Here is a 27373-nt window from a genome sequence, read left to right as displayed (position 1 = left end):
TACCTATCACCTTTAGTTTATCCATTCATCAATTCATGAACATGAGGTTGTCTCTACTTTTTGGCTATTATGAAGAATGCTATGAACATCTGTGTACAAATTTTTACATGAATATATGCTTTCACTTCTCTTAAATTTTAATTTGATTAAAAAATTCAGTTTCTCAGTTGCACATTTCAAGTGATCAATAGCCACATGGTTACTTTTGGACAGCACAGAAAACATTTCCATCATCACAAAAAATTTTATCGGCGAGTGCATTTTTAGACTATGTAAAACGTGGTGCCAGAAGTATAGCACTACTTAAATATAATTACAAATTATGAAAAATGTGCTGTGCCAGCTTAGGTTTGGGCCTTTTATGAACAATACCCTATGTATATATATAAATTAGTTCCAGGCTTTACTAGAAAAGTGTTACAAGGCAAAAACAGAAAGAAGCTGAAACTATCACTATAGGCTCTCCACTTAATAACTTTACCGAATACCTACTATAAATTACACTCTGATGGTAATGGGGAGACAAAGATGAATAAGATGGTCCTGCCCCATCGAGAGCATGAAGAACAACGAAGGTTTCACTCCTCAAGTTCTAACTCATTCTGACTGGCTGGCTAAAACCCAAGATGGGAAGTCAGGAGTTTTTAGTTTTCAATCAAGCAAGAAGGAGGTATGGTCACATATCAGATCACCATAACCACTGTACCTGAAAAAGAAACAGATTCTCCAAAATTTACTGGACCTCAATCCCTAACAGTATCAATAGGTTCAGGAATTTTCATATGTGCTTCTATCATTAGTAACTGAAAGCGGTAATTTTACAGTGTAAACTTAAAAGATCTGGGATACTTACGTTTTGCCCATAATTTGACTGCTCTTAGGGTGAGTCTAAAAGTTTCTTTATTTGGCACTAAATGCAAAATTTCATCAGTAACTCTACATCCTGAAAAAGATAAAGCATTCATTTTTCATTATGCAACAACATCCAGTTAATTCAGATGGCTTCTAATTTCCAGACTCTCAAAGGTTAAAAATATCAAAGATAATAAAATGCGAGGGTTTATTTTCTCTATGTATTTGAAATTTAGCACTTTTATGAGAAATCACTTTGCTTTTAAAGAATTAAAAAGCACATGGGTAACGTAATTCAACATTAAAGGAAGACATGGGTCTGAGTATCTTTAGCTTTCTTCAACATTTGACTTTACTGTTAATCAAATGTCCCCAACTTACAAAACTTTTTCCTTTAAAGTAAACCTTATTTCACAAACACTGTGATTTACTGTTGGACCCTGAAGTACAACAAAAATGCAATGATTAAATAAAAGATGCTATAAGCCAGTGGTTCTCGGAAGTGCAGTCTGTGGATCCCCGGGGAATCTGTCAGGTCAACCTACTTTTTTTCCTCCAAAGTTCGTCAAACCTGTTCTTATAATAACGATAAGGCTTTGCCTCTTTTACTGTGTTAACATTTGCACTGATGGTGCAAAAGCAGTGGTGGGTAAAACTGCTGGTACCAAAGCTGTACTAGTAAACAATGTATCTTCACCACTACACATCTGCAGTTAGAAAACAGGAAAGGAACCCTGCAGTGTCTGAAAAGTTTGAAGAAAGCTGAACGACCTGCTTTTTTCAAGGAACAGTTTCACTTAGATTCTAAAACAATGAACAAACAAAGTGAGCCCCTCACTTCAAGGAAAACAAACAACAAAACTTGCTACCAACAATAAAATTGGAGCTTTCAAGTAAAAATTAAAATTTTGGACAACCAGTATCTGCTGTGAGCCTGGCAGCTTTCCAGTATTTAAAGACTTGTCTGGTGAGATTGGTGGGGACATTAATGAATGTGGTACCTTATAAGGTACCTTTTTTTGGGTACCTTATAAGGAAATGTGTGTTAACATTTAGAAGATCCAAATAACTTTGTGAACCAGTGTTTTCCAAACGACTAAGGCATGACTGTATATAAAATCATGTATGGGTAAAAGATCCATTCAAAGAACAAAACAGACCAATAGATTTTAATATAACAGAGTATAAAAAGTTAACATATTCAAATTAACCTTAAAAAAAGTCTTTTACTTAGAAATAAAAGGGAACTACTGATACATGTTACAAACATGGATGAACCTCACAAACATTATGCTAAGTGAAAGAAGTCAGACACAAAAGACCACATATTGTATGATCCCATTTATATGAAATGTCCAGAAAAAGCAAATTTATAGACAGAAGGTAGATTAGTGGTTGCCTAGGACTGGGGGTTGGAAAGGAGAATGACCGTAAATGTGTAAGAGGGATCTTTTGAAGATAATGAAATGTTCTAAAATTGGACTGTGGTGGACAACTCTGTGAATATAGTAAAGACTATGGAATTGTACCCCAAAAGGGACAAATTTTATGGCATATAATTATACCTTAATAGAGCTGTTGGAGAAAAAAAAAAAAGACACTGTCACTGGTCAAGTTTTGGTGTAGCATCAAAGAATATCCATAATTTTCTGAAAAAGCTATTAAAATTCTCTTCCTTTTTCCAATATTAAATATTGGAAATATTAAAGAGATTTGCAAAAATGCAAAAAATGCCATTCTCACAGAAAAGATGCATTTATATTCATTTAGAATGGGTTTATTATTTTGAAATAAACTCATACTTTAAAATTTTCTGTTTTTACTTCTAACACAGTAAATACTGACAGATATAACCCACATAAATGGAAGATCTTTGGGGTCCTCAATAATTTTTCAAAGTGCAAAGGGGTCCTGAGACCATTAAGTTTGTGCACCATTACTACAAACAACATTTCAAATAAATGTATCTTTTAAAACGCCTAAATGTGGTCAGATGATCTATATAAAGAAAATCACATCATTTTTAACTGAGTCCAATCCCTTGAAAAGTCCATTAATAGTTCTGCAAAAAGATCTCTTTGTCTAATTGTTTTCAAGCAGGTATCTGAGATTTCTTTTTAGAAGCTTACCATTTAGGCTGCGAATACACCTTATATCAAGGCTTCTCAGTCGAGAGTCGTCTCTTAGATCTAAATTATCTGATATGGTTTGTATTGCCAGTCTTGCAAAGACTAGATCAATCTTTGGAAAGATGAAAAAAAAAAAAAAAAAAAAAAAAGAGGAAAAAAGAAAAAAAAGAGAAAAATATTACTTTTTCTCCTTCTAGTCCATTCTCCCCCCTCCCAACCTTAAAAGTATAAAGTTCTAATTATTAGTTTGGGAAGGTCTACCAAAACTTCAAAAAGCCTATCTAGGCAATCTCACATGGGAAAATCACCAAAGTTCTGTGATGGTAATTAAGTTTGCAAATTAAGAGAAAGCATTTTAATTTAGCATTTATGCTGAGCATTAAAAAGAACATCGAAATCTTATGAGTGAACTTCTAGAAAAGATGGCAGATCCAACACACATTTACATTCACTCCCTATTGAAACCCCATTAAAATACCAGCATAATTTCATTTTGTTTTTTATATTATTTTGTTTTTGAAGGCATCACCCACTAGGACAAAGGTAATAAAGAGACAACAGCAAAAACGATGAAAGCAGATGGGGATGAGTGGTAACTGACTCAGCAGATTTAAGAGATAAAAAATATTATAACCAGGAAAGGAGGAGGCTGTAAATAAACACATAAATAAATAGAAAGGAACATTTAGAAAATAAAAAAGTTATTCTTAAAAATATGACAGCAGAAAGGGAGGACAATAAGAAGTTTGGAAGATGAGAAAACCCCAAAAAGCAGAACAAAAATATAGGGATGTGGAGGTCTAATACACAGAAAAAGGAGAGAAAACAAAGGTAGGAAATCCAACAGAATTCAATACAATTTCCAAGAACAGAAGGACAGGAGTTTCCAAAGTGCTTAAGAGGACTATTAGTGCCTAGCATATTTGGTTGAAAAGATATACCAAAGTATATTATTGCCATGAATTTAACAACTATGAAGCCCAGGAAAAAAAGATCACATTAAGTGTCCAAAGAGATAAAACAGGTCACAAGCAAAGGATGTTAAATCAAAATGGCATCACACTTTTCAACAAAGCATGGAAGGTAGAAGACAATGAAGCAAGGTCTTCAAAATTCTGAGACCCATTATTTCCCACCTAGAGCTCTATACTCAGCCAAACTATTATTTTGGTGTGAGAACAAAATAAAGTCACTTTTAAACCTGCAAGATCTCAAAAATATGTGCTCTTTCTCAGGAAGCTAGTGGATGAGTGCCCGTAAAATGACAGGAAGTCAAAAAAGAAGAAACCTCTAGAGAGATGTGAAAGGAAATCCCGGGATGATAGTAAAGAAAGATGCCAGGATGCTAGTTGTATATCATTCATGGAGAATTGGGTGTGGATTCGAACAGCTGAGAAGAGTCAGATATCTTTTTAAGTTGATAATGACAGAACACCTGAGAAATCTAAATCTATTTGGAGATTTAGACAGCTAGCAGAGACTGAGTTTGAAATAGTGTTATGTATAAAAACCAAGCAAACAAAATGCAAAAACAATTATTGACTCCCAAGAAACACAGTGCCACAGAGCAAAGAATGGTAATCTAGTACACATTATGCTCAGTTTTGAACATCATTTATAAGATCATTATAATGTAAATATTGAATATGTTCCAACCAAAATTATAGTAATACAATTATTTTAGATTATGGGAATGCAAAGGGTGTGTATAAAAATCATGGGAGTAGGGATGGAAGCTGGTTCATTTTCCACAGTGAGAAGTCAATAGATACAGGAGAAAGAAAGGTGAGGAACTATTTAAAGACTATTTGATTCTTTAAAATATGTGTCTATGTGAGTCTGACTTAAAAAAGAAAACAAAACTGAAAAAAACCTCATGTATTAAATAGTTCAATTACAAAGTCAGAAAAATATTAAACACTTACTTCAATTCCATCAAATTCAAACTTTATAACAGGTACAAAGGCATCTTCTACAGCCTACAAGAGGACAACGATGACAACACATAAGTAATCCCTTCAAAGGTGTAATCCTTTCTTTATCCTTCCTAAAGTGCCAATGTGAATAATTTTGCTAAAAAGCAAAAATATTCTTGGGTCTCACATTCTAGAAAAATACTTCTACTCTGTGATTATGTTATTTAAGACACACAAAATGTCAAGACCATAGTTATCAAATTTATTATCCTCCTAAAAATCTTCATCAGAAACTAGCAGGCAGAACTGCTATCATCTGGGTACTTACTATTTGTTGAGATTAAATTGAAAACTGATTATTTACAAAGGGCACTAGTACTGGAAATAAACATGACCAGAGCTCATGATTTAATCTGTTAGAAAAATACAATCAATATAATTTGATTTAGTAGAAACCGATGTCTTTCTGAGCTTTCCTTAATTCCTCAGCCTAACAAATTCTTAACCTCCTTCTCCATTCCCAGATACCCAAATAATGCAGATCCTTTCAACTCACCTTATCCTAGCACTTCAGATAGTATTAAAGCTATCTGTTTAATTTCCCCAATCCCTCCCTCCCATAAACGGTCTTATTCACTACTGTATTTGTGGGACTAAGGACAGTATCTGACAAATCACTGGTGCTGAAATTTCATTTGCTGAATGAATGGCTACATATACACAAAGTTACTATTAATCTTATACATAATAATAGCCATCGTTTGATATGCATAAACCATTTATCAGATCTTATAGTAAATGTTTATGTCAATTATCTCACTGATCCTCAGAAAAACCTTGTAACAAGTTATCAGTACATCTCCATTTTACAGCTGAGGAAACTAGGCTCAAAGAGAATAGGTAACTTAAAATCTAAAAGTTAATATGTGGTAGATTCCAGATTCAAACCCAGGTTTGTATAACTGTAAAGCCCATGTTTTCAATCATTTGTTATTTTAATAAAATGTAGCGGCTTCCTCTTTTTTAAAATTAAAAAAAATTTTTTTAATGTTTATTTATTTGAGAGAGAGAGCGCAAGTGGCAGAGGGGCATAGAGAGAGGGAGACACAGAATCCAAAGCAGGCCCCAGGCTTTGAGATGTCAATATAGAGCCCATGGCAGGGCTTGAACTCACCAACTGCGAGACCATGACCTGGGCCAAAGTCGGATGTTTAACCGACTAAGCCACCGAGGTCCCCCAGATGTAGTGACTTCTTAAATATTTTGACAACCGTAAGCCCTAGCTTTTCTTAATAAGTTCAAAATATTAAATACTAAAGGATACTTACTCTTAAGTTTCTAATGCCATCTTGATGTTTCAATTTTTCAAAAAAAGACTGAAAAAAATCAGATCTCTCCACATGTCTTGGAGCTACACAAAGTGCATCAATATCAGCTCCTGCAAATCAAAGTTATTTCTAGTCAACAAGAGTAAAGTATGCTTTTGTTAAAGTATATACAAACATGTACAGAAGAAAATATGTAAAATGAATACAGGAAAGCATTAACGATGATTAGCTGAATAGTGAGATAATGGGTATTTTCCTCTTCTTTACTTTCAAATTATGAATAAATAAGAGCTTGTTACTGAAAGTTCTTATCAGTAGAACAAAGAAAAGCAATTACCTTTGGTGTGTACTCCAAGCCTGTAGGAGCCAAACGTGAAAATCTTACCACCAACAGTAGCCACGACAGAAGGTGGGAGGTTCTAAAATTAAATTAAATTAAATTAAATTAAACAAATGGCATTCCATTTTTCAAATTTTTTAGCATAAAAATTGCCTAAATACTAGTGATATATACTACATTTGTCAACTTAGGTAAATTGAGATTTGTGAAAGTACTTCAGAGCTCTTTTGGGCTGTAGCTTGAAGTAATCAGAGTATTTCCTGAGGGAAGATAAAACAAATTCATGCATGCACAAATCTCTATGAAAAACATTTTTTATCACTTGACCCTACTTGTCCCCTTCCAATGGCCTGTCTTTCAATGGCTCCATCACTTAGAAGTCACCAAGGAGGTCTTAAGCACCAAACTAATGCACTTTCAGTTCTTTCCAGTACCATACACTTAACTGACTCCATTTCCCCTTTAGTTATTGCGACAAATATGCTTAATTTCTTTATTCTAGCTTTGCAACCTTTCTGTAAGAAAGTGGAGCCATTCTTGACATGATCTCCTTACGACCTAATCTAACAACTTTAATAAAATCTTTTAGACTGTACCAGAATTATAAGGCTACTTTTCACCTCTCTCTAGAGCCAATTCTAACTTCCCCTTCGATATTTTCACTCAGACATTCTGATCCACTTCAATAGCCATGCTTGAAACAAAATATTCTTCCTATGATAAACAGGTATCCTGTCTGATTTCTCTTTCTGTTCCTCATTCTCCTTACCACCTGTTACCTATAGTCATTATTCTTCTTGGCTTACCAATTTGTAGTTTATATCCCTCACATGTCACCTCCTTTCTATTCAACTACTACCCCCTTAATTCTAGGTTCTAATTTAATCCTTAATTCTAGGATTTTAAGCTACTTTCTTGCCTTTCGTCTGTATTTTCAATTTCTTTTTGTACAAAACTCACTTGCTGATGTTCTTACTGTATATTATAACTCTTCTGCTCAAAACTTACTAATGCACTCTTCTCTGACTACTGAGGTAAGGATCCCTGGATCCTTTTAAAGCCCCAACTGCCAACATGTTACACAATCTAGTCTCCTTTCCATCGCACTTGCCCATCCTTCTCTGGGTATCTCAGTACCAACTATTTTTTCAAAGTTCATTTCAAGTTCTACCTTTTTTCATGAAGCCTTCTCTGGTGATCCCCCTCTCTTCCATAACAAGCTCTTTTCCCTCTCTGCTCCTCTATTATACATTTATTGACCTTTCTTTGCTGAATATATGTCCCATCTCTTCAACTATAAATTCCTTAAAAATGAGAATTGTCTCTACTACTTCTCTTAGTTTTTATAATGCCCAGTGCAAGTTCCAAAGAATATCCTTGATTCACTTGAATGAAATTATCTGTGTAACAAGATATGTTTGTTATTCCCTGTTTAATGGATATTAATGTTTCAAGAGTACCACATGTAATTTTAGAGCAAGAAGTCAGTAAAGATATTGATGACTAATATGAACCAAAAAGGTAGAGAAGATAGGGAACTTTTAGCTTACCTTCCTACTTTCTATTTTTTACTTTTCTACTTTGAAAAGCAAGATTCTTACAGATTTTATGAGAAAATGATACACTGAATCAGGGTAAAATATTTTCATTACAGTGCTCGCTTCAGCAACACACAAATACTAAAACTGCAATGATACAGAGATTAGCAGGGCCCCTGCGCAAGGATGACACACTGATTTGTGAAGCGTTCCACATTAGAAACAAAATTTCATCACAAACCACAGTAATTAAAATGATCTAATTTGAGTTTTAGATTGTTTACAATCTAAAAATATCCGAACTATGTGTAGAATATTTAAATGAGCTTTGATCTAACTCAAATTCTTCCAATATTTTCCAAACTAAAATATGCATAGATAAAAGGAATAGTTGATACAGAAAAGGAAAAATCACTCTATCCACACAACGGAAGATGTCAAAACCAATTAAAAATTTTTTTCATAATTAGATATTTTACTTACTGTGCCTAAAAAAAGCCAAATTGTGGCAGTCTTAAATTTTTATGCCTAAAAATTAAATAGTAAACCAGTGATTGCTTTATGCAGATTAAACTACTGATGTGAGTCAACATGGGAGAAAAAGCAATTTAATAAAAAGCAAACACCTTTTGACCTAGAAACAGAATTCTACTGGATTTTTCAGTTAAGTGCAAAGAAATTGTGAAGTAAATTAGGTACATCTCTCAACAAATTATTATAGCCTCTTTTGTGGATAATACCACTTGATTTATCTTGAATGCATCATAGAATGGGGATGGAAACAAAGACCTTAGTACAACCATAATAGCTGACATAAAGACCACACACAATAAATCATAAAGCTTGTTATTATGATTTTAAAATAATTCTAGTGAGTATTTGGTTTGCACATTTGTAACAATTATAGGCTGATTAGAAAGGGACAATGGATTCCTTTAACATTTACTTAATGCCTGAGTTCTGTCTTGAAGTTAGGCAGATGACCAAGACAGGTCTTTTTTCTTAAGGAGTTGATCACCTAGTAGCAGAAAAACAAAAGTGAATTTTTTTTTTGTTACTCATGACTAGCATTTCACCTGCTCAGAATTCAACTTATCTGAAAACCTCAACTACTGATAATCCTGCTGAGAGCTCAGAAACGAGTCAGATAGCTATCTGGCAGCAAAAATAAACAACATAAAGATCATTTATTTAAACTCAATGACTGAAGACTTAGCAGAGTCCCTCATGACCTTATTCAGAGTCTAAAAGAACCAATTTTGGAAATCAAAAAATTAAAAAAAATTTTTTTTATTTATTTTTGAGAGCGCATGAGTCTAAAAGAACCAATTTTAAACATGTATCATAGGTACAGAAATAAATAAAACTTACAAAAGAAAGAATTCTGACAGGTGTTTATCTAATTTCTAAAATCAGGCAGAGTAAGGGGCAGAAAGAATTTAGAGAGACACACTGACTGCTGTGAGACATTAACTTTCAACTGATTATTGTTAAGGGAGAAATGGAAAAATTATAAAAACAAACAAAAAACTTAAAATACAACAGTCTGGACCACATAGTGAAGGGGAAAATGGTATCACCCAGTTGCACACACCCTATTTCAATTTAGTATACTCAGTAAAATAATATTCAGTGATTTTCAAATGAAAATTCAATTACATTCAAAATACTCTAAGAAAGTAAGAAAATGTAACTTATTTTAGAAGAAAAATAGTTAAGCTACCGGAAGGGAAAAAAAGTTGTATAATTACAAATTAGGATTTGCAAACTCTTATGTCTCAGGGGCCAGGCAGGTATGCAAATGGAGGGAAGTATACATAAGAAACACAAAATTGATTGATAAGTGACAAGTGCTGTGTCAGAGAGACCAGGCATTGGTGGGGGCCACGAGGCACTGGAAGGCAGGAGCCCAAATCCACTGAAGCCTCTTCCTGCTTTGCCCAAAGGCAGGTCCAATGTTGCCAGACCTGGTATTTCACAAGATGTCTGAAATCTGGCTTTTAAGCCAAAACCCCTTGATATTTACACTTTGGCCCACTATATATAATTCAAGCAAGAAATCTATGTAGATCTATAGCCAGACACTAGTGAAATTCTCACTTAGAGACTCAACTATCTAGACCAATTCATTACCAAGCAGAGCAAAAAGCCTAGTTTTAATATATTTCAGATTATTCTCAATTTCTACACCTTATTAACTAGGACTAAGGACCAGGACATAATGAACTATGAATTCAATGCAGTTTAGAGTCTTACCTTACTCTCACTGACATCAGAAATCCATTCTTTTACTAAATTGTTCAATTTACCAAGAACAACCAGCCTATAATAAAAAGTAACATGCTTTAGATTAAAACTAAGAAAACCCAAAACAGTATTTAAAAAAGTAGTTAAACATATAGGCAGAACCTTTGTGTTGGTGCTAGAGTAAAAGCACATTATACATGGGCTAATGCTGTCGCATCTGTTGGTACATGGCACATCTCTTTGGCATTCTTAGGTCCCTAAGAGTTCCAAAGAAATGACAAATGTGATGACAGTATTTTGGTCTTTGAGCTATTTTCAAAATTCAAAAAGCCTAATAAAAAATCAAAATTACCTTCAATAAGTCTGCAGAGGCCAACTGAATTGTCAACTTTCTTGGCCTTACTATGGAATAAAATCAATTCAACGTGGTGATAGAGGTTAGCATTGTCTCACTGACAGTCATAGGTCTTTGGATAATTAAAATGAGTAAATTAAATACTGTCTAATTTTTATGAAATAATATTACTTAATAAAAGCAATTTGAGATTAAACCAGACTTTCAACCAACAGCATATCCAAATCCACATTAAAAAAAAAAAAAAAAGAGGTTGGGGAAGAGTAGAGTTTAGGCATCTCAAAGATGACATGAAAAATGGAATTCCTGAGATGTCCAAACGTGCTTCTCCCTCAGCCTTCTCCAGGTAATGGAATTCCATCCTTTGAGGTGCTAACATCCAAACCCTTGACATCATCCTTAACCTCTCTCTCTCACACACACATTCCAGTCATTAAACAACCCTACCTTTAAAATATATCCAGAACTCTACTACTTATCACTTCCACTACCATCGCCCTAGTTCAACTCACCGTCCTTTCCTCCCTGGGTTCTTGTAATAGCCTTCTAACTCGTTTCCCCATTTCTTCCCTTCATCCCTCTTCAGGCTATTCTCAATATAGCAGCCAGACTGACTGTCTTAAGGCATGAGTAAATCATGTCCATTTTCTGCTCAAAAACATAATGGCTTCCTATTTCACTCAGAGTTAAAGTCAAAACTTTTATAATGGCTTATAAGGTCCTAAGTGACCTAGCTCTCCAAGCTCCTTCCCACCTCATATTCTTTAAGACCATATTCCCCTGTTTTGGACATTTTGGTTACCTTACTATATATTCCTTAAATATACCAGGTACACTCCCACCTGAAAACTTCTGCCTAGAATGCTCTTCCCTCAAATATCTACATAGTTCCCTCCCTCTCAAATTTTTCCTCAAATGTTAATGAGGCTTTCCTGACAACTCTACTTCCAGCTTCATTTTTCTCAGCAGCACTTCTTATGTGTAACATTGTATTTATTGTACTTATTTGGCTAATTGTCTTTTCCCCTAACCACCTAAAAACAGAAGCTCTAGGAGGGCCAAAATTTCTCTCCATTTGGTCATTTTTGTATCCCTAGGCAGGATAATGGTAAGTACCTGATATATATTTGCAGAATTAATGATTAAATATTTAATGTGCTATTAAATATTTTGCATTTTTATATCACATACCTGTGGTTCAGTTCTTCTTCATCTTCAAACACTCCAAATGGTTTCATGGCATCAATCAATTTCTGTGTGTAAATATGATCAATTTCTTTTGGACATGCCAAACTAATTGGAGAAGTGATTCCATAATGCTTTTGTTGACGCTGGCTGTCCAGCATGGTGTTTCTGTTCAAGAAAAATGAAACAGCAGAAAAAATTTAAAGTATCATATCATACTGATACATGGATCTCTCAATCCACTCATTAATTTAGCTACCTTAAAAGTTTACTTAGTACTAACAGTTGGGGCAGGCACTTTTTTTTTTTTTTTTTTTAAGGGAAAAAAGGGTATTTTGTGTTTATTTTGATGAAGGGCTATTCATACTGCCTCCAGCTTTCATGGTTAGGATGTCTTTTCAAGCCAAAAGCAGCATGTGTTGGCATCAGGACAACTGTGCCAGCACCACTTAGCTCAAAGGCAAAGAGCCTGAATGGGAGCTGGGCCAGGGCCACCTCCACTACACCCTGCGGACTTAAGTCAAGTACCATCTATATTCAATCTTTGAAGAGCAGTCAGCCACTTGAAAAGAAAGCTCTGAGTGAGAACAATGTCCCCCCCCCCCCCCCAAGAAAGAAACAAAACATCACATTAGAAGGTAGGTCCTTGTGACTGGCTTTTAAAAAGAAATCACAACTAGGATTTGTCCTTGAGAAACCTACATTAACATCCTTTGCTCAAATCAGAATTTATAGTCCTAACATTGACTCTGGTTAATTGTTCTCTTTATTTAGATTAGTACCTAGTCCATTGTCACACTAAATAATTATCAAATTCTTTATACTTTTATAGATACAATATAAGCTAGCCTCCAAAAGATCCTAACAGGGAATTATAGTTTTGAATAAAGTACAGCTCAATTTCTGATTTTGTATTTACACAGGCCAATAATTTCAAAATAAATTTTGGGACCACCATGGGTTGGTATAACTTTTTATTCTGCTAAGAAAGTAAAGTAAAAATAAACATACACGATAACCAAGTAACCCTACCATCTATCTTTACCATTCAACAGTAAGGACCATCAACAACAGTTAAGAATGTAATCTCAAAATATAAAAGAACAGTCTTTTAAATAATACATCAGCCCTGTAAACAATAACACACCAAAATACAGTAGTGATTGTTTTGAATTTTAACTGGTCAAAACAGTGTCTTATTCACTAAGTTCATACAGTAAGGCATGCTCCTTGGGTAAAGATTTGATTAGGGAGGGAGGGAGAAGCAAATGAAAGATACAATAGCCTATGTATCTTCTGAAATGATTAAGAGACACAAAAGGGAAACATCAGTATTAGTGACTTTAATTTCTTTCTGGTATCAATTTTCCTGTTGAACAAACAAAATTTGTTTATAAGTGTATGGTAAATGGATGGGACAGAGTATATATGATCAATTAATCTCAACAATAACTGTAAGAGGTAGGTAGTGAATAAGTGCCATCTTACAGATAGGTACCCAAGATCCAAGGGATATGAAGAGCCAGAATCTGAACTCCAAAACCCAAGATCTTTCCACCACTCCATTCTCCCTTCAACAAGTACTTCAGTTCCGATACTATGATCCTGGGTCCCACTTTCTCATCTGTATGCTGAAAAAGTTAGCTAAGAACATGCCTACCAGCACTAAAATTCTAAATCTATGATTCTGAAACTCCCTCATCTAGAGGGGGGGAAGAAAAAGCAAGCAAAGGAATTCCACATTCCCTTCAACGCATCAATTTCACTTATAAGTAAACATTCTAGAGAAATTCTAGTACAAGTGTACAAGGAAACATGTACAAGAATGTTTACTGCCATACTGTACTATTAAGAACTTAGAAACATGGGGTGCCTGGGTGGCTCAATTGGTTGGGCATCTGACTTGGACTTTGGCTCAGGTCATGATCTCACATTTTGTGAGTTTGAGCCCCACATCAGGCTCACAATCCTCTGTCTCTCTCTCTCTGCCCCTTGTCCGCTTGCGCACTCTCTCTCTCAAAAATACATTTAAAAACATTAACAAAAAAAAAAAGATTCTCTCTCAGCCCCTCTTCCCTGCTTGTGTGAGCACTCTCTCTAAATAAAGTTAAAAAAAAACTTCAAAACAACCTGAAATAGTCAAAACAGGAAAAAAAAAAACCAAACCCTAAACTAAGGTGTATCACTACAATGGAATACAATATAGTACTTATTATGAATTCATTAGAGTTGAAAATATTAACAGGGACAAAGTTCAAAGATACTAACTATGTTGCACTTAAAGAAGATGCAGAATGACAAGTGTGACACCAGTTATACAAAGCTTAAAAACAAGTAAAACAATGCCAGTTATTATGGACATGTACATATGTTGTAAGAGCATTTTTAAAAATGCAGGAATAAACATCAAATTCAGGACTGTGGGGTACTATGGGGAGGGAGGTGAATGGAACCAGAGGAGGTAGGAGAATCCTTCAAACACATCTGTAATAGTTGATTTCTTCTAAATAAAGGTATTTATGTACACACATACACACACTCTCCACACATACAGAATGTTATGCTTTGAGAGAGATGGATGGTGACTACACAAATGATGCTTATGTTATTCTCTGCATTTTTCTGCTTAAATTACTTCCTAATAAACCAAAATGTTAGAAGCCACAACAAAATCTTGTCAAGCACGGAAACCGTTTGTGACTTATCAAAGTGTGAGCAGGAGGTCCAGACTGGTAGATATACTATGGGTAGGTGGGGGAGGCCGGGGGAGAGCGAAAAGATCATAGTCTTTATTAAAAAGAAACCCATGGGCTAGGATAGGTCATTCACTCCTGAAGACCAGGAGACAGCCGGTCGGGAGGGAGGAGGGGGAGGTAGGGGGATGGTATTTGCGCCAATGCAGACAGGAGCAGAGACAGGCTCAGACAGCGCTGGGGGCAGGAGAGTGACCGACAATTTCTCCCCACGGACACCCGCGCCTCTCCGGCTGCTCATTTGCCTGGGGGCATCCTCGCAGGCGGGACAGGCGAGAGCAGATGGGGGCTCCAAGAGTCCCCCAGTCTGTTCAGGGGTGGCCAGGTGAGCCGCCCGGTGTAGGGGAGGTGCCCTTGCCGACCGGCCAGGAGCGGGGAAGGAGACCACTCCGGCGAGCTATGGGCAGGGTGCGAGGGGCAGGGAACGGAAACGGGGTCCCGGCCGACCACCCCAAACCACCCCTCTCCGCTTCGCCCCCAACCGCCGCCCCCCATCACTTACGCAGACATCTCTTTCATCGCTTCCTGCGTCTCCCTCACCGCCGAGTATCTTTCGCTCTGGAGTCAAGTTCTTGCTCTTTCCTTCTCCTCCTGTCCACTTTCCTCCGGTTGCTTGTAGCTCGCTTGCTCACTCACTTTCTCACTTACTACGGCCGAGGCATCCAACCGAGTAGTGAAAACACCACAAAACCGGCTCTATTTATGACAATACAGCGCGGCCGACGCCAATATGGCGCCGCTTCCCAGCCTGCCCCTCGCCCGCTGCGGCCCCGCCCCCGGAGGCCTGGACCCGCCTTCGACCCCGCCCCCTCCTCCTTTGGGTCCCCGGAGGCTCGAGTGGTCCCGCCCACAGGGGGCGCCGGCTCTGGCCTCAAATGCCGGTCGGAAGGAGTGTTTTGTCCCCTCCTTTGTCCGTGGGACTGTCAATCTAGGCAAACCGCTTGGAAGGTAATTTGGACCATATTTTCCTTGTTTCACCAATGAAAGACTATAACATATTTTTTAAAAGATCACAACCTTGCCTAGCAAATACAATTTTAACTCTTCTGTTATCCTACATCTTTAATTAGTCAGAGTTCTACGTGATCAATCCACTCGTGGAGATTTTGTCGTGAGAGGGTCACACCGAGGAACGTGTGACTTTACAATTAAACCAGTGGAAAGCAAGCTTGTAAATTGGAGGCTAACCTGTTCACTTCACCTCTACCTCCCTTGATTCATGACATTCTGTCAGTTAAGTGAGAATCGCTAGCAGTTTGCAATGGAAGGATAAATCCAAGAAATAATTTAATACACTAAACCATTACAAGGAAAAGGATGTCAGGAAGCTGCTTTTTCTCAGAATGTGACTCAGAGTCCCAGGAAATAGAGGCGATTACTTATAAAATTATCCATTCATTCTTTCAAAAATATTTACTGAAAACCAAGTGCTGTTAGGTACCAGTGGCTTAATGGTGCATAAAACCGGATGTATTCTTTAACCTTATGAAATTCAGAGTTTAGTGAGGAAACAATAAAATGTAAGTGATGTTCTTCTGTCGTAGAACTAAAGCACCTACTGTGTGTCAGGCACTAGAGATATTTAACTCCTGCCCTTCACAGTCTTGTGGAGGAGGACAAACATACACAGAGATCATGGAAATACAGATAGGGATTTAGGGAGGCCTAAGAGGCCACCTAAAGTTAGGGGAGATGTTGGAAAGTGGCTTCCTAGAAGAGAGGATGCTGCCTGAATTAGCAAGGTTTGGTAGTCGGGATTGGGTACAGGTGGTGGAGAGAAGAGGCAAAACCTATTCCATGCAGCATAGAGTAGTAGGTAGTGTGGGCTTCAGTGCAAGGGAGGCCCAAATTTGAGTTCCAGTTTTGCTACATACTCAGGAAAATTAACCTTAAAAAGCCCTGTCTTCATTTGTAAAATGAAGATAGTAAGATTGTGAGAGAATTAAATGAGTACAGTATGTGTAGCCATATGGATCTCAGTCTAAAAGTTCAGACATGCAAGAAATATCACTTTATTTTCTAAAACTGAATTTTTGACCCTGAATCCCTCATTCTTCTGAGCTGGCAGACAAAGACAATCTTGGTCACCCTAGACCTTCCCTTCCCCAATTCTTGAGATGGTGCCAATGTATTAGAGGAGGTAGGACAGATTGTGCACATCTGGTCCTCGGTGCAGGTAAGTCTACTTTCCTGGCCTCATGGCACTTGGGACTGGAGAGTCTCTGATGCCTCCAGGTCTTGTCCAGGGCTCATTGTAAGGGTCTTTTTTTTTTTTTAAGCTAAAACTTTCTAATTACAAAAGTAACCTATGCTTATAAAGAAAGAGTGGAAATATGTCCTTCCCTTCCATTCCCAACTCCATTTTATTCCCCAGGGAGCCTTTGTAACAGGTGGATATCTATCCTTTCAGATAGGTATGTTTTCAATATATCCCAAGCTATGTATAAATCTGTACCAGAAGTTTGCTTTTGTTATTTTTAAATTTTGAGAAAAAGGGATACTGTACATGTTGTTCTGCTTCTTAATTTTTTTTAGCCTAAAAGTCATGCACATCTTTCCATGTCAGTAAATGTTATGATGTGTGCCCCTAAAGTTTCATATGTTGGAGTCCCAACTCCCAGTACCTCAGAATGTGACTGTACCTGGAGACAGGGTCTTTACAGAGAGAATTAAATTAATTTTTTTGTTTTTATTTATTGATTTATTTTAAGAGAGAGAGAGAGAATGTGTGCACGAGCTGGGGAGGGACAGAGAGAGAGGGAGAGAGAGAGAATCCCAAGCAGGCTCCGTGCTGACAGTGTGGGTCAACATGCTGACATGGGGCTCAAATTCACAGAACCATGAGATCATGGCCTAAGCCGAAATCAAGAGTTGGACACTCAACTGACTGAGCCACCCAGGCTCCCCAAGATAATTAAGTTTAAATGAAGTTATTAGTGTGGCCTCTACTCCAAGATGACAGGTGTTCTTGTAAGAAGAGGAAATTTGGACACAGCTGGGTACACAGGGAAGGCCATGTGAAGGCACTAGGAGAAGACGGCCACCTATAAGCCAAGGAGAGAGGCCTCAAAAGAAACCAGCCATGCACACACCGTGTCTCAGTCTTGTGGCCTCCAGAACTGTGACAAAATACATTTCTGTTGTTTGAGCCACCCACCCAGTCAGTGGTACTTTGTCAGGAAGCTCTAGCACACCAGAACAGTAAATGTGCACCTACTTTGTCCTTTTTAACAGTAACATGGTGTTCTTTGTCATAGATAATATATATTGTCGAAATATACTTAACCATTTCCTATTGTCTCATATTTGTTTATATTATCAATATGCTATAATAAATATCTTTATAATACATCCTCTATCCTTCTGTCACTAGTTATTGAATTGATTCTTTTTTTTAAGTTTTTAAAAAAATGCTTATTTATTTTTGAGGAGGGGGGTGGACAGAAGGTCCGAAGCAGGCTCTGTGCTGATAAGCAGAGAGCCCGATGTGGGGCTCGAACTCACCAACCGTGAGATCATGACCTGAGCCAAAGTTGGATTACTTAACTGGTTGACTGAGCCACCCACGCACCCCTGGATTATTTTTTTTGCAAGTTTATTTATTTATTTTGAGAGAGACAGAGCGAGTGGGGGTGGGGGACAGAGAGAGGGAGAGAGACAGAATCTCACAAAGGATCCTTGCTGCCAGTGCAGAGTCCGACTCGGGGCTCGAACTCACAAAACTGAGAGATCGTGACCAGAGCTGAAACGAAGAGTCAGACGCTTAACCAGCTAAGCCACCCAGGTGTCCCGTGAATGGATTCTTAGTGATGAGATTACTATGTAAAAGGGTATGTATATTTTAAAATAATATTTATTTTTTTTAAATTTATTTATTTTTGAGAGACAGAGAGAGGCAGAGCATGAGCAGGGGAAGGAGAGAGAGAGAGAGAGAGAGACAGACAGACAGACAGACAGAATCTGAAGCAGGCTCCACACTCTGACCTCTTTGTTAGCACAGAGCCCGACACGGGGCTCAAATTCACGAACTGCAAAACCATGACCTGAACTGAAATCGGACGCTCAACTGACTGAGCCACCCAGGCACCTCTAAAATGATATTTATATATTCCAAATTGTTCTCTAAGAAGGTTATAACAATTTAACTACTACCAACAATACGTATAGAATGGTCTGTTTCCTCGAACCCTCACAAATGCTAGATATTAAAAATACTTTTTATACTTATTGTAAATATTATAAACGTACGTAAAAGTAGAGTAGTATAATAAACACCATATGCTTATCACATTGATTAAACAATTATTTTAGTATTTTGTCATGTTTCACCTATTTTTGAAGAAATTTAAAGTAAATACAGATATCATGACATTTCATTCCTAAATTTTGATATGTATATATAAATAGGAACACTTTTCTACATAACCACAATAATACCAACACACCCAAGTTCCCCCCTCTTGTCCCCCAAATGTCTTTTGCAGCAAGTTTGTTCATATAAGGATCCAGTTAAGAGCCATGATTGTGTTTGGTTGTTGGGTCTCTGAAGTGTATTTAGATTTAGAAGAGACACACCCTTTCTTATCCCTTCTCATCTCCTCCTCACCTCCCACCCCCAGCTTTTTATTTTTCCAATGACATTGATTCAGAAAGACCAGGATAGTTGTTTTCCAGAATGTACCAATATCTGGATTTTTCTGACTGGTCCCTTGTGGTGTAATTTAACAGTAAGCCCCATATTTTCTATTATTGGAAGCTAGATCTAAAGGCTTGATTAGATTCAGGCTAAACACTGCATCACACCAGGAGTCACATTATGAAGCTCTGGTTATCCTATCATTGGTGATACCAAGATACTAAGGGTTTATGTAGTGACAGTCATCTTGGAACAAACTAGTAATCTGTGGGGTGATAACTTTGGCACTAGGTGGATATCCAGCCCTCCATCAACCATTCACCTGATGGTTTCAGCATCTGTTGATCCTCTTGGCTTAATTATTTCCTTAGGGGTTGCAAATTGTGATTTCCAATTCTGTCTACATTTATAGCTGGCATTTTTATAGAAAGAAGAGCTTTTTTTCTCATTAACTAGGGCTGATAGTTATCCTGCAATATGATTCCTACTGCAAAGAAAAAAAAATTCCTTTTCCTTCCAGAGTTAAGAACTTGGTATAATGGCCCATTCAAAGAAATTCTTATTTATTTGATTGCTTATTTTATTCCTCTTTTTTTTTTTTAGTATCACATGGATTCATTTTTCTAATGTAGTCAGCATGTTTCAATCAATTACAGTTATGGTTCTTTTGATGCTAAAATTATCCCAGCTTTGGCCAGTGGGTTCCTCCGTCAAGCTGGTTCCTCTGCTAGTATTAAAAAAATTTTTTTAAATCAATATGATAGGTTGGAAAGTGGTATTTTTTTTGTGGTTTTAATTTACATGTCTCTGATCAGTGGTATTTCACCAGCCATTTATATTTCCTACTCTGTGGATTCATGTTTTGTCTACTTTCCTTGTGGTATAACTGTATTTACACCAATTATCAAGACTCACCCCTACAAATGAAATGTTTTCGGTGCTTACTGCCAGTCTCTTCCAGCTACAACTTCCCTATCCTTGAGTTTTTCCTTATGATCATCTCTCGCTCTAGAAGAGTCTTGAAATAGGTTATTTAGAAGGGGGTACATTTTCCTACTTCTGGCATATTTGAAAATGCCCTTTTACTAAATCATAATATTCCCTTCAAAGCTTGGTAGATGGTGCTTTATTGTTACCTGGTGAGTCTTAAACACTTGTACAATTCTTATTTTTGAAGTTTAAAAATTCTGTCCAAATAGGCCTTTGTATGACGGTCTTTTCCCTAAAATGTGTCTAGAACATAGTAAACATTAAACATTTTTTTCCTGAGTACTTTTTAAAAGATTAGGTTAAGTCCCCCCCCCCCCCTTTTTTTTAACTTTGAAAATTCCTTGTGTTCCGTCAATCAGCTCTTTTTTGTTTGTTTGTTCAGGTAAACAGAAATGCAACTTGGGAGAGTTTAAAATGTTCATGCAAGTAATTCAGGGGAAAAATCTTTAAAAATTATTATTTTAGCTTTTTAAACATCTACTGGGCTGTTTACTTGTCTGTAGAACAAGTAGGGCATATCTGTCTTGCTCACCAGCTCAGTCTCAGAACTTCATAAACATAAATATTTGTTGCAGGAATTAATTTCAAATATTATTCTCCCTTATGTCTTTCTTCATCTCATTATCTCTCCATCTTTTTGCCCCAAGTGGTAGACAATCTCCACTTTGCCTTCAACTTAATATTCTGATGTGTCTGAATGTTATACAAGTATTCTATTGGAACCTTTTCATCTCTGAACAACCTTTACTAGCTCAAAGCATTTCCTTTATCTGGCAGATTGTTGTAGCATAGGATTGTTTATACTGGTCATTTGCAGGTTATAACTAACACTTTTTAAAGTATGAATAGGGGCGCCTAAGTGGCTCATTTGGTTACATGTCCAACTCTTGGTTTTGGCTCAGGTCATGATCTCACGGTTCATGAGTTCAAGCCCTGTGTTGGGCTCTGCACTGATAACATCAAGCCTACTTAGGATTTTCCCTCTCCCTCTCTCTGCCTTCCCCCACTTGTGCTGTCCCTGTCTCTCTCAAAATAAATAAATACACTTTAAAAAAAAATAAATAATAAAGTATGAATACAAGAGTATGGTGCTTCAGGTAGGATCATCCAAAAATGACCTTGGAAGATGACACTGGGGTTGCCCACATAGTGTGCCAGAAGGGACTAGGGTCTCTCCTTCTACCAGCAGAAACAGCTGTGCCCACACTTAGCTTCCTGGGATGGGTTTCTACCCCTTGCATAAGGGGCTGCAACTTCTTTTTTTTTTTTTATGCTTGTTTATTTTTGAGAGGGAGAGAGAGAGAAAGAGAGAGAGAGAGAGAGTGCGCAAGGGGGAGGGCAGAGAGAAACGGAGACACAGAATCTGAAGCAGGCTCCAGGCTCTGAGGCGTCAGCATAGAGCCTGATGTGGGGCTTGAGCTCATGAACTTCGAGATCATGACCTGAAATGAAGTCGGACGCTTAATGACTAACCACATAGGTGCCCCAGGGCTGAACTTCTTAAGATCACCAAGTATTGGGCAGCTGGCACCTAACTTCAGTTACCCTGGCTCTAAATAATTTCTTTGAGAAACATTCTGATGAGGCTGCTTCCTCACAAGTTTACTCTAAGAAGATCTAATCTGGGGGGACATATTCCTCCACTGGAACACACACAGCACCCAGCCATAGCACCCCTGTCTCTTGGATGTTTGGAAGATCCTAGACTATGCCGTCTTCTCTTTCTGACCCCTGGCTTGTAATTTCCCCCATTAAAGACTGTTCCTTAACTCAAGCTGAAAGACCATATGGAATTCATCCTAAACCCTGTTGTTCGATAGGTAATGACCATGCAGGGACTCCCTACCTATTTGAACAACTAAAATAAAATATGTGGTTGAATCTGCTCTCAATAGATTCAGGTTCGGTGCTGCTCAGTTGATTTTGAACAAATAGGAGTTGGATGTTGTCAGAAATTGATATGTGTCCTGTTACAGACTGCGTGTTTGATGCCACTTGCCACCCTGCCCCCAAATACATAAACTGACACTCTAATCCCCAATGTGCTGGTATCTGGAGATGGAGCCTTCAGGAGATAATAGGTCGTGAGAGTGGAGTCTTCATGATGAGATTAGTGCCCTTATAAGAAGAGACAGGAAAGTTCTTGCTTCTCTCTTTTTGGTCCCTGCCATGGGAGGATACAGTGAGAAGATAGCCACCAGGAAGATGGGCTCTTACCAGACGCCGAATCTACTGGCATTTTGATCTTGGACTTTTCAGCTTCCAGAATTGTGAGAAATAAATTTCTGTGTTTTAAGCCACCCCGTCTATGGTCTTGTTGTAGCAGGCCAAACTAAGACAGGTCCCAACCAAATTTTTAATAGTAGGATAGCAGATCCAGATAAATAAAGAGGAAAAGAAGCTGGCAGCAATGACATTTCAGAAATGTAGCAATAGTTTATCATAGAACTGTGTGGGGCGGGGAGCAGAGTGGAATGGGGGAGGTAGTTCTGGTGAAGCCACACCTCTATCATTGTGGGCAGGTTCTCTAGGAAAGGGACCTTGCTTTTTAAGGTTTTATGCTTGGATGACTAATTGGGGCCCCATTGGGGCCTCAGCGCATCACTGAGGGTGTCTCAGAAGGAGGAGCACCCAAGCATTACAGTTTCTACTGGGCGCCTCAAACAGCTTTGCTTTCAGCCTTCTGCCACAGAGTGGCCTCTACCGCTCCATGTTAGGGGTGACAGAGGGCATCTTCTAGCATCTTCTGCTTATGCCCATAATTTGTTGTCTCGTTGCAGAAGAAACATTGCTTTCTGTGGTTTGACTTTGTTACCCCATTTATTCAGCACTGAGTTTTAGTAGTTCTCAGTTTTTCTAATGTGAAATCTCTATTGCTGATGCAGATATTTTGTTTGTACAGTTTATTGCTTTTTAATGTTTATTTATTTTTGGGAGGCAGAGAGAGTGGGAGAGGGGAGGAGAGAGAGGGAGACACAGAGTCCGAAGCAGGCTCCAGGCTCCGAGCTGTCGGCACAGAGCCCGATGCGGGGCTTGAACTCATGAAAGGTGGGATCATGAACGGGGCCGAAGTTGGACGTTCAACCGACTGAGCCACCCAGGAGCCCCTATTGTTGTTGTTTTTTTTAAATATGAATTTGGTGCAAAGAAGGGACAAAGCAGACGCCTATTCATTTTTCTTATCTAGAATAATATATAAAGTACTGGATATGCTTTAAGCAATTCAAGAGACCATTGGTTAGATGAATTTGTCCCCAAGATCAATTCTAATTCCAAGTATCTGGATTTTCATGGTTTATGTTTGTGGGGTGAGGCCCCCTGTGTCTCTGAGTATTTCTTGCATTAAAAAACCTGCTAGCTTCATTGGAAGAGACTTTGCTCTGTGGGCTTAGATGCATCAAACCAAGCAAGGTAGCAATCAACAGCTTTCCTGGGAGGCATCTTAACTGCCTGAAGTTAGAGACCTCAACACCCCCTCCCAACTGTTTCTTCTCTACACTTTCGGAAGGGCAGAAAAAGTCTTTACACCAATTTAAAAACTTTTTCCCAGAGCTCGGAGGATTAACATATAAACTCAGTGGACAGAGCAGGTGGGTTTCCCACTTCCCTCCAAATTGAGGGCAAGATTAATTACGGTACTCACCTGTTTCTGAACCGGGCCGGTAATGGATCCTGGCTGTGCGTTCCCCGAAGCAGCTCTTAGCCACAGTTCTCTGCGGACTCCGCGGCTTTGATCAGCCCATTCCCTCTCAGCAGGCTAACACGGTAGCCACAGGACACAAGTGCTTAGTTTACAATCATGTTAATTTTGCTTTTTGTTTGTCTTTAGCAGTTGGAGATTAATGAGTAAAAAGGGTGTTTAAATTTTCAACCAGCCTTCTTTTAATCACTTGGCCGCATTGTTGCTGGCAGTTTTATTACTTTGATTTCCTGAATCAGTCAGGTGTACAGTTTCCTTGTCCAATGATGGTTAGAGCGCAGGGAAAGACAGTACTACCAGGAAGAGCTGCTGCTGCTCTGGATTCCACAAAAGACTATTGTGAAAATTCTTTATGATCTTTGTCATGATTTGTCATAGCATTTTCAATAAATCAGGGACATTTCCAAAATATTTTACAAAGGATGTTGCTATGCTCATTTTTCAGCTACGGAATCAAATTAGTCTTTATCTATTGGGATGGTGAAAATTAATAATGAATTCAGATTTTGGAGTAAATTTTTTTTTGAGAGAAGGGGGTGGGGGGGGAGAGAGAGAGAGAGAGAATATCTTTTTAAAAAAATTTTTTTTAACGTTTATTTACTTTTGAGACAGAGAGAGACAGAGCATGAACGGGGGAGGGTCAGAGAGAGGGAGACACAGAATCTGAAACAGGCTCCAGGCTCTGAGCTGTCAGCACAGAGCCTGACACAGGGCTCAAACTCATGGACCGCGAGATCATGACCTGAGCCAAAGTCGGCCGCTTAACCGACTGAGCCACCCAGGCGCCCCAAAGGGAGAATATCTTAAGCAGTCTCCACGCCTGTTTCGAAGCCCCATATGGGACTCAATGCACGGCTCAATACGGGGCTCGATGCAGGGCTTGATCTCCCAACCGACAGTGAAATCATGACCAACTGTGAGATCATGACCTGAGTTGAAATCAAGAGTTGGACACTTCATCAACCGAGCCACCCAGTCTCCCCTGGAGTAAATTCTTTAGATGAGGTAGTTGCTACTCCAACTCCAAATCCTCCAGTTTTCTGAACTGAGGAAAGCAGCCTCCATTCCACTGCAGGTTTTCTTCAAAGTGTGCTTCTGGTATGTATATAAACAAGCGAGGCCTTGATGATTCTGTCTCAAAGAGGCTTCATATCAAAGAAATCCCCCTCAGGTCTAATACATTGAAATGCAGATTTGTACACACAGTGCCACTGAGTATGCATTGTTCCTGGCAGTAAGGGACAAGCTTTACTTAAACATAGTGATGACTTTTCCCCCTTGTTTGCTTGCTTGCTCTCTCCCTCCCTTTTTCTCTTTCTCTCTCTCTCCCTCCCTTCCTCTCTCTCTTTTCAATATATTTTATTTTTAAGTAATCTCTACACCCAAAATGGGGCTCAAACTCACAACCCTGAGATCAAGGGTCACAGGCTCCACTGACTGAGCTAGCCAGACGCCCCATAGTTATGATCTTTCCAAAGTGCAGACCTGATCGTGACACTTCTTGGCTTAGTATCTTTTAATCTTCCCTTTCCTCTGGGTCATGTGCTGACAAGTTTACAGACACATCTTTCCACTGTGAGTTCCTTCTTTTTTCATGCGACCAGCTTCTAACACAGTCCTGGTCTGGAGAAGGCCCTCACTAAGAAGGTCCTTGGAATTGAGGAAAGAATTTCATCTTGTCACATTGTCATGAAAATGCACTCAGGGGTCTGTCCAGCTGTCCCAAGTACATAATAACATTCCTTGGGACCTCTGGCTGGGGTAACATTTGATACCCATTTCTTAAGCCCACTGGGTTCCCTCCAAAACTCTAGGGAAGATATCTGAGAAATGAGTCTTAAGAGTGATCTTGTGGGACCCCAGTATGTGACTGTGCATGAAGGACAATGAAGATGGGCACCATACTACTGGGGGTAGCGGTAAGAAAGGAGGTGTGGGACCTAAAATAGACAGGCCAAAGGTGGGTGATGGTAAAGATGACTGTGTAGGTTGGCTGTGGAGATGTTGCTGTGGCAGGTTGTATCTTCTAAAGATGCCTTTGCTGACATACATCTGCTCCACATGTTCTCCTTACAGTGTGACTTAACACTCCTCCACTGGGAGATGGGCCTATGTTCCTAACCCTTGAAACTGAGCGGGCTTTTGTAACTACCTGACCAATAGTATGGTAGAATGATTCTATGTGACTTCTAAGGCTAGGTCATAATAGGCAATATAGTTTCCTTCTGCTTCTGCCTCGGGACACATGCCTCTGGAACCCTGAGCTGATACAAAAAAATCCTACCACCCTGAAGCTGTCTTGCCAGAGATGACAACAGAGTCAGAGGGGGATATTTGATGAGACCCCCATGTTCCAGTAGCCAGCTGTTGGAGTCCCCCCAGCCCAGGCACTAGGGATGTGAATAAGGCCTTTGAAATAACTCCAGTCCCAACCAATCTGATTTGTAACCCATAAGAGACCTTGAGCAGAGCTGGGCCTGCTGAGCTGCTCTGGAATTCTTGACACATGGACAACATGAGAGAGAAAAATTATTATTGTTCTAAGTCATTAAGTTATGGTGATTTGTTACATAACCATAGTGTCTGGAAAAGGGAGTCTGAAACAGTTACCAAAATTAAGCATAACCTAGGCATAAATTACCCTAAGTTATACTTGAGATTTTCTTTTTAACGATTTGGGGGTAACTGCAATTTAGTCCTAAAAGACAAGAACCCAGAAAAGACCATAGCCAGTGGGTATGACTATGGATGACTATGTCAGGTTTATTCCAGAAATGCAAGGTTGGTTTAACATTAAAAAGTTAATAAATGTAATTAAATATATTTACAGGATAAAGGCAGAATATTCTCAGTGTAAGAAAGAAAGAAAAGGTTTTTGGTAAAATTCTACATATATTCATTACTGAAAAAAAAAAATCCTAGTGTGAATGGATAGAAAGGATCTTCTGTAATATCACAAGTGGTTCTACAAAAACTCTATAACAAATGTATTAAATAGTAGAATATCAAAACCTTTCCCCCTGCAGTTGGGAACAAGACAAGGATGTTTACTATCACTATTTCTATGTAATATTATGCTAGCCAGTACAAAAGGCAAGAAACAAAATAAAATGTATAAGGCTTAGGGCAAAAAACCCCTGTCATTATATGCAACTGACATACTTGTATATATAGAAAACTCATAAATTACTGATAAATTATTAAAATGAAAATAATTTAAACAATTTTTAAATTTTATTTTAGACAGACAGAGTGAGAATGAGAGAGAGAGAGACAGAGACAGAGAGAGAGAGAGAGAATCTTGAGCAACCTCCACCCTCAGCACAGAGCCTTATGCAAGGCTTGATCCTATGACCCTGGGATGATAGCCTGAGCCAAAATCAAGAGTTGGATGCTCAACCAAC

At 38.3% G+C, this 27373-nt stretch overlaps 1 protein-coding gene and 1 non-coding gene across 4 annotated transcripts in view; one reads left to right on the top strand and one right to left on the bottom strand.

The window, feature by feature from the left end:
* The window catches only part of PAPOLG (poly(A) polymerase gamma), a 31644-nt gene extending 16249 nt beyond the window's left edge, over positions 1 to 15395 (bottom strand). For all 3 annotated transcript variants that reach the window (XM_019429436.2, XM_019429501.2, XM_053890714.1), the window contains exons 1-8: positions 15146 to 15395; positions 11897 to 12058; positions 10360 to 10426; positions 6563 to 6644; positions 6226 to 6335; positions 4907 to 4960; positions 2982 to 3093; positions 854 to 943 (exon numbers count right to left, since the gene is read on the bottom strand). In XM_019429436.2, coding sequence (XP_019284981.1) covers positions 854 to 943; positions 2982 to 3093; positions 4907 to 4960; positions 6226 to 6335; positions 6563 to 6644; positions 10360 to 10426; positions 11897 to 12058; positions 15146 to 15162 — 694 coding nt within the window. In that variant the 5' untranslated portion in view covers positions 15163 to 15395. The remainder of the gene's footprint in view (positions 1 to 853; positions 944 to 2981; positions 3094 to 4906; positions 4961 to 6225; positions 6336 to 6562; positions 6645 to 10359; positions 10427 to 11896; positions 12059 to 15145) is intronic.
* Positions 8219 to 8324, top strand: LOC128773621 (U6 spliceosomal RNA). Its single transcript, XR_008417973.1, has one exon. It is a non-coding gene; the product is annotated as a U6 spliceosomal RNA (small nuclear RNA).
* Positions 15396 to 27373: the final 11978 nt, after the last annotated feature.

The sequence above is a fragment of the Panthera pardus genome, unplaced genomic scaffold (assembly GCF_024362965.1).
Source record: "Panthera pardus isolate Hobbes unplaced genomic scaffold, ASM2436296v1 HiC_scaffold_25, whole genome shotgun sequence".
Taxonomy (NCBI): Eukaryota; Metazoa; Chordata; class Mammalia; order Carnivora; family Felidae; genus Panthera; species Panthera pardus.
The sequence above is the reverse complement of the archived record's forward strand: the minus strand, read 5'-3'. Positions and strand labels throughout refer to the sequence as shown.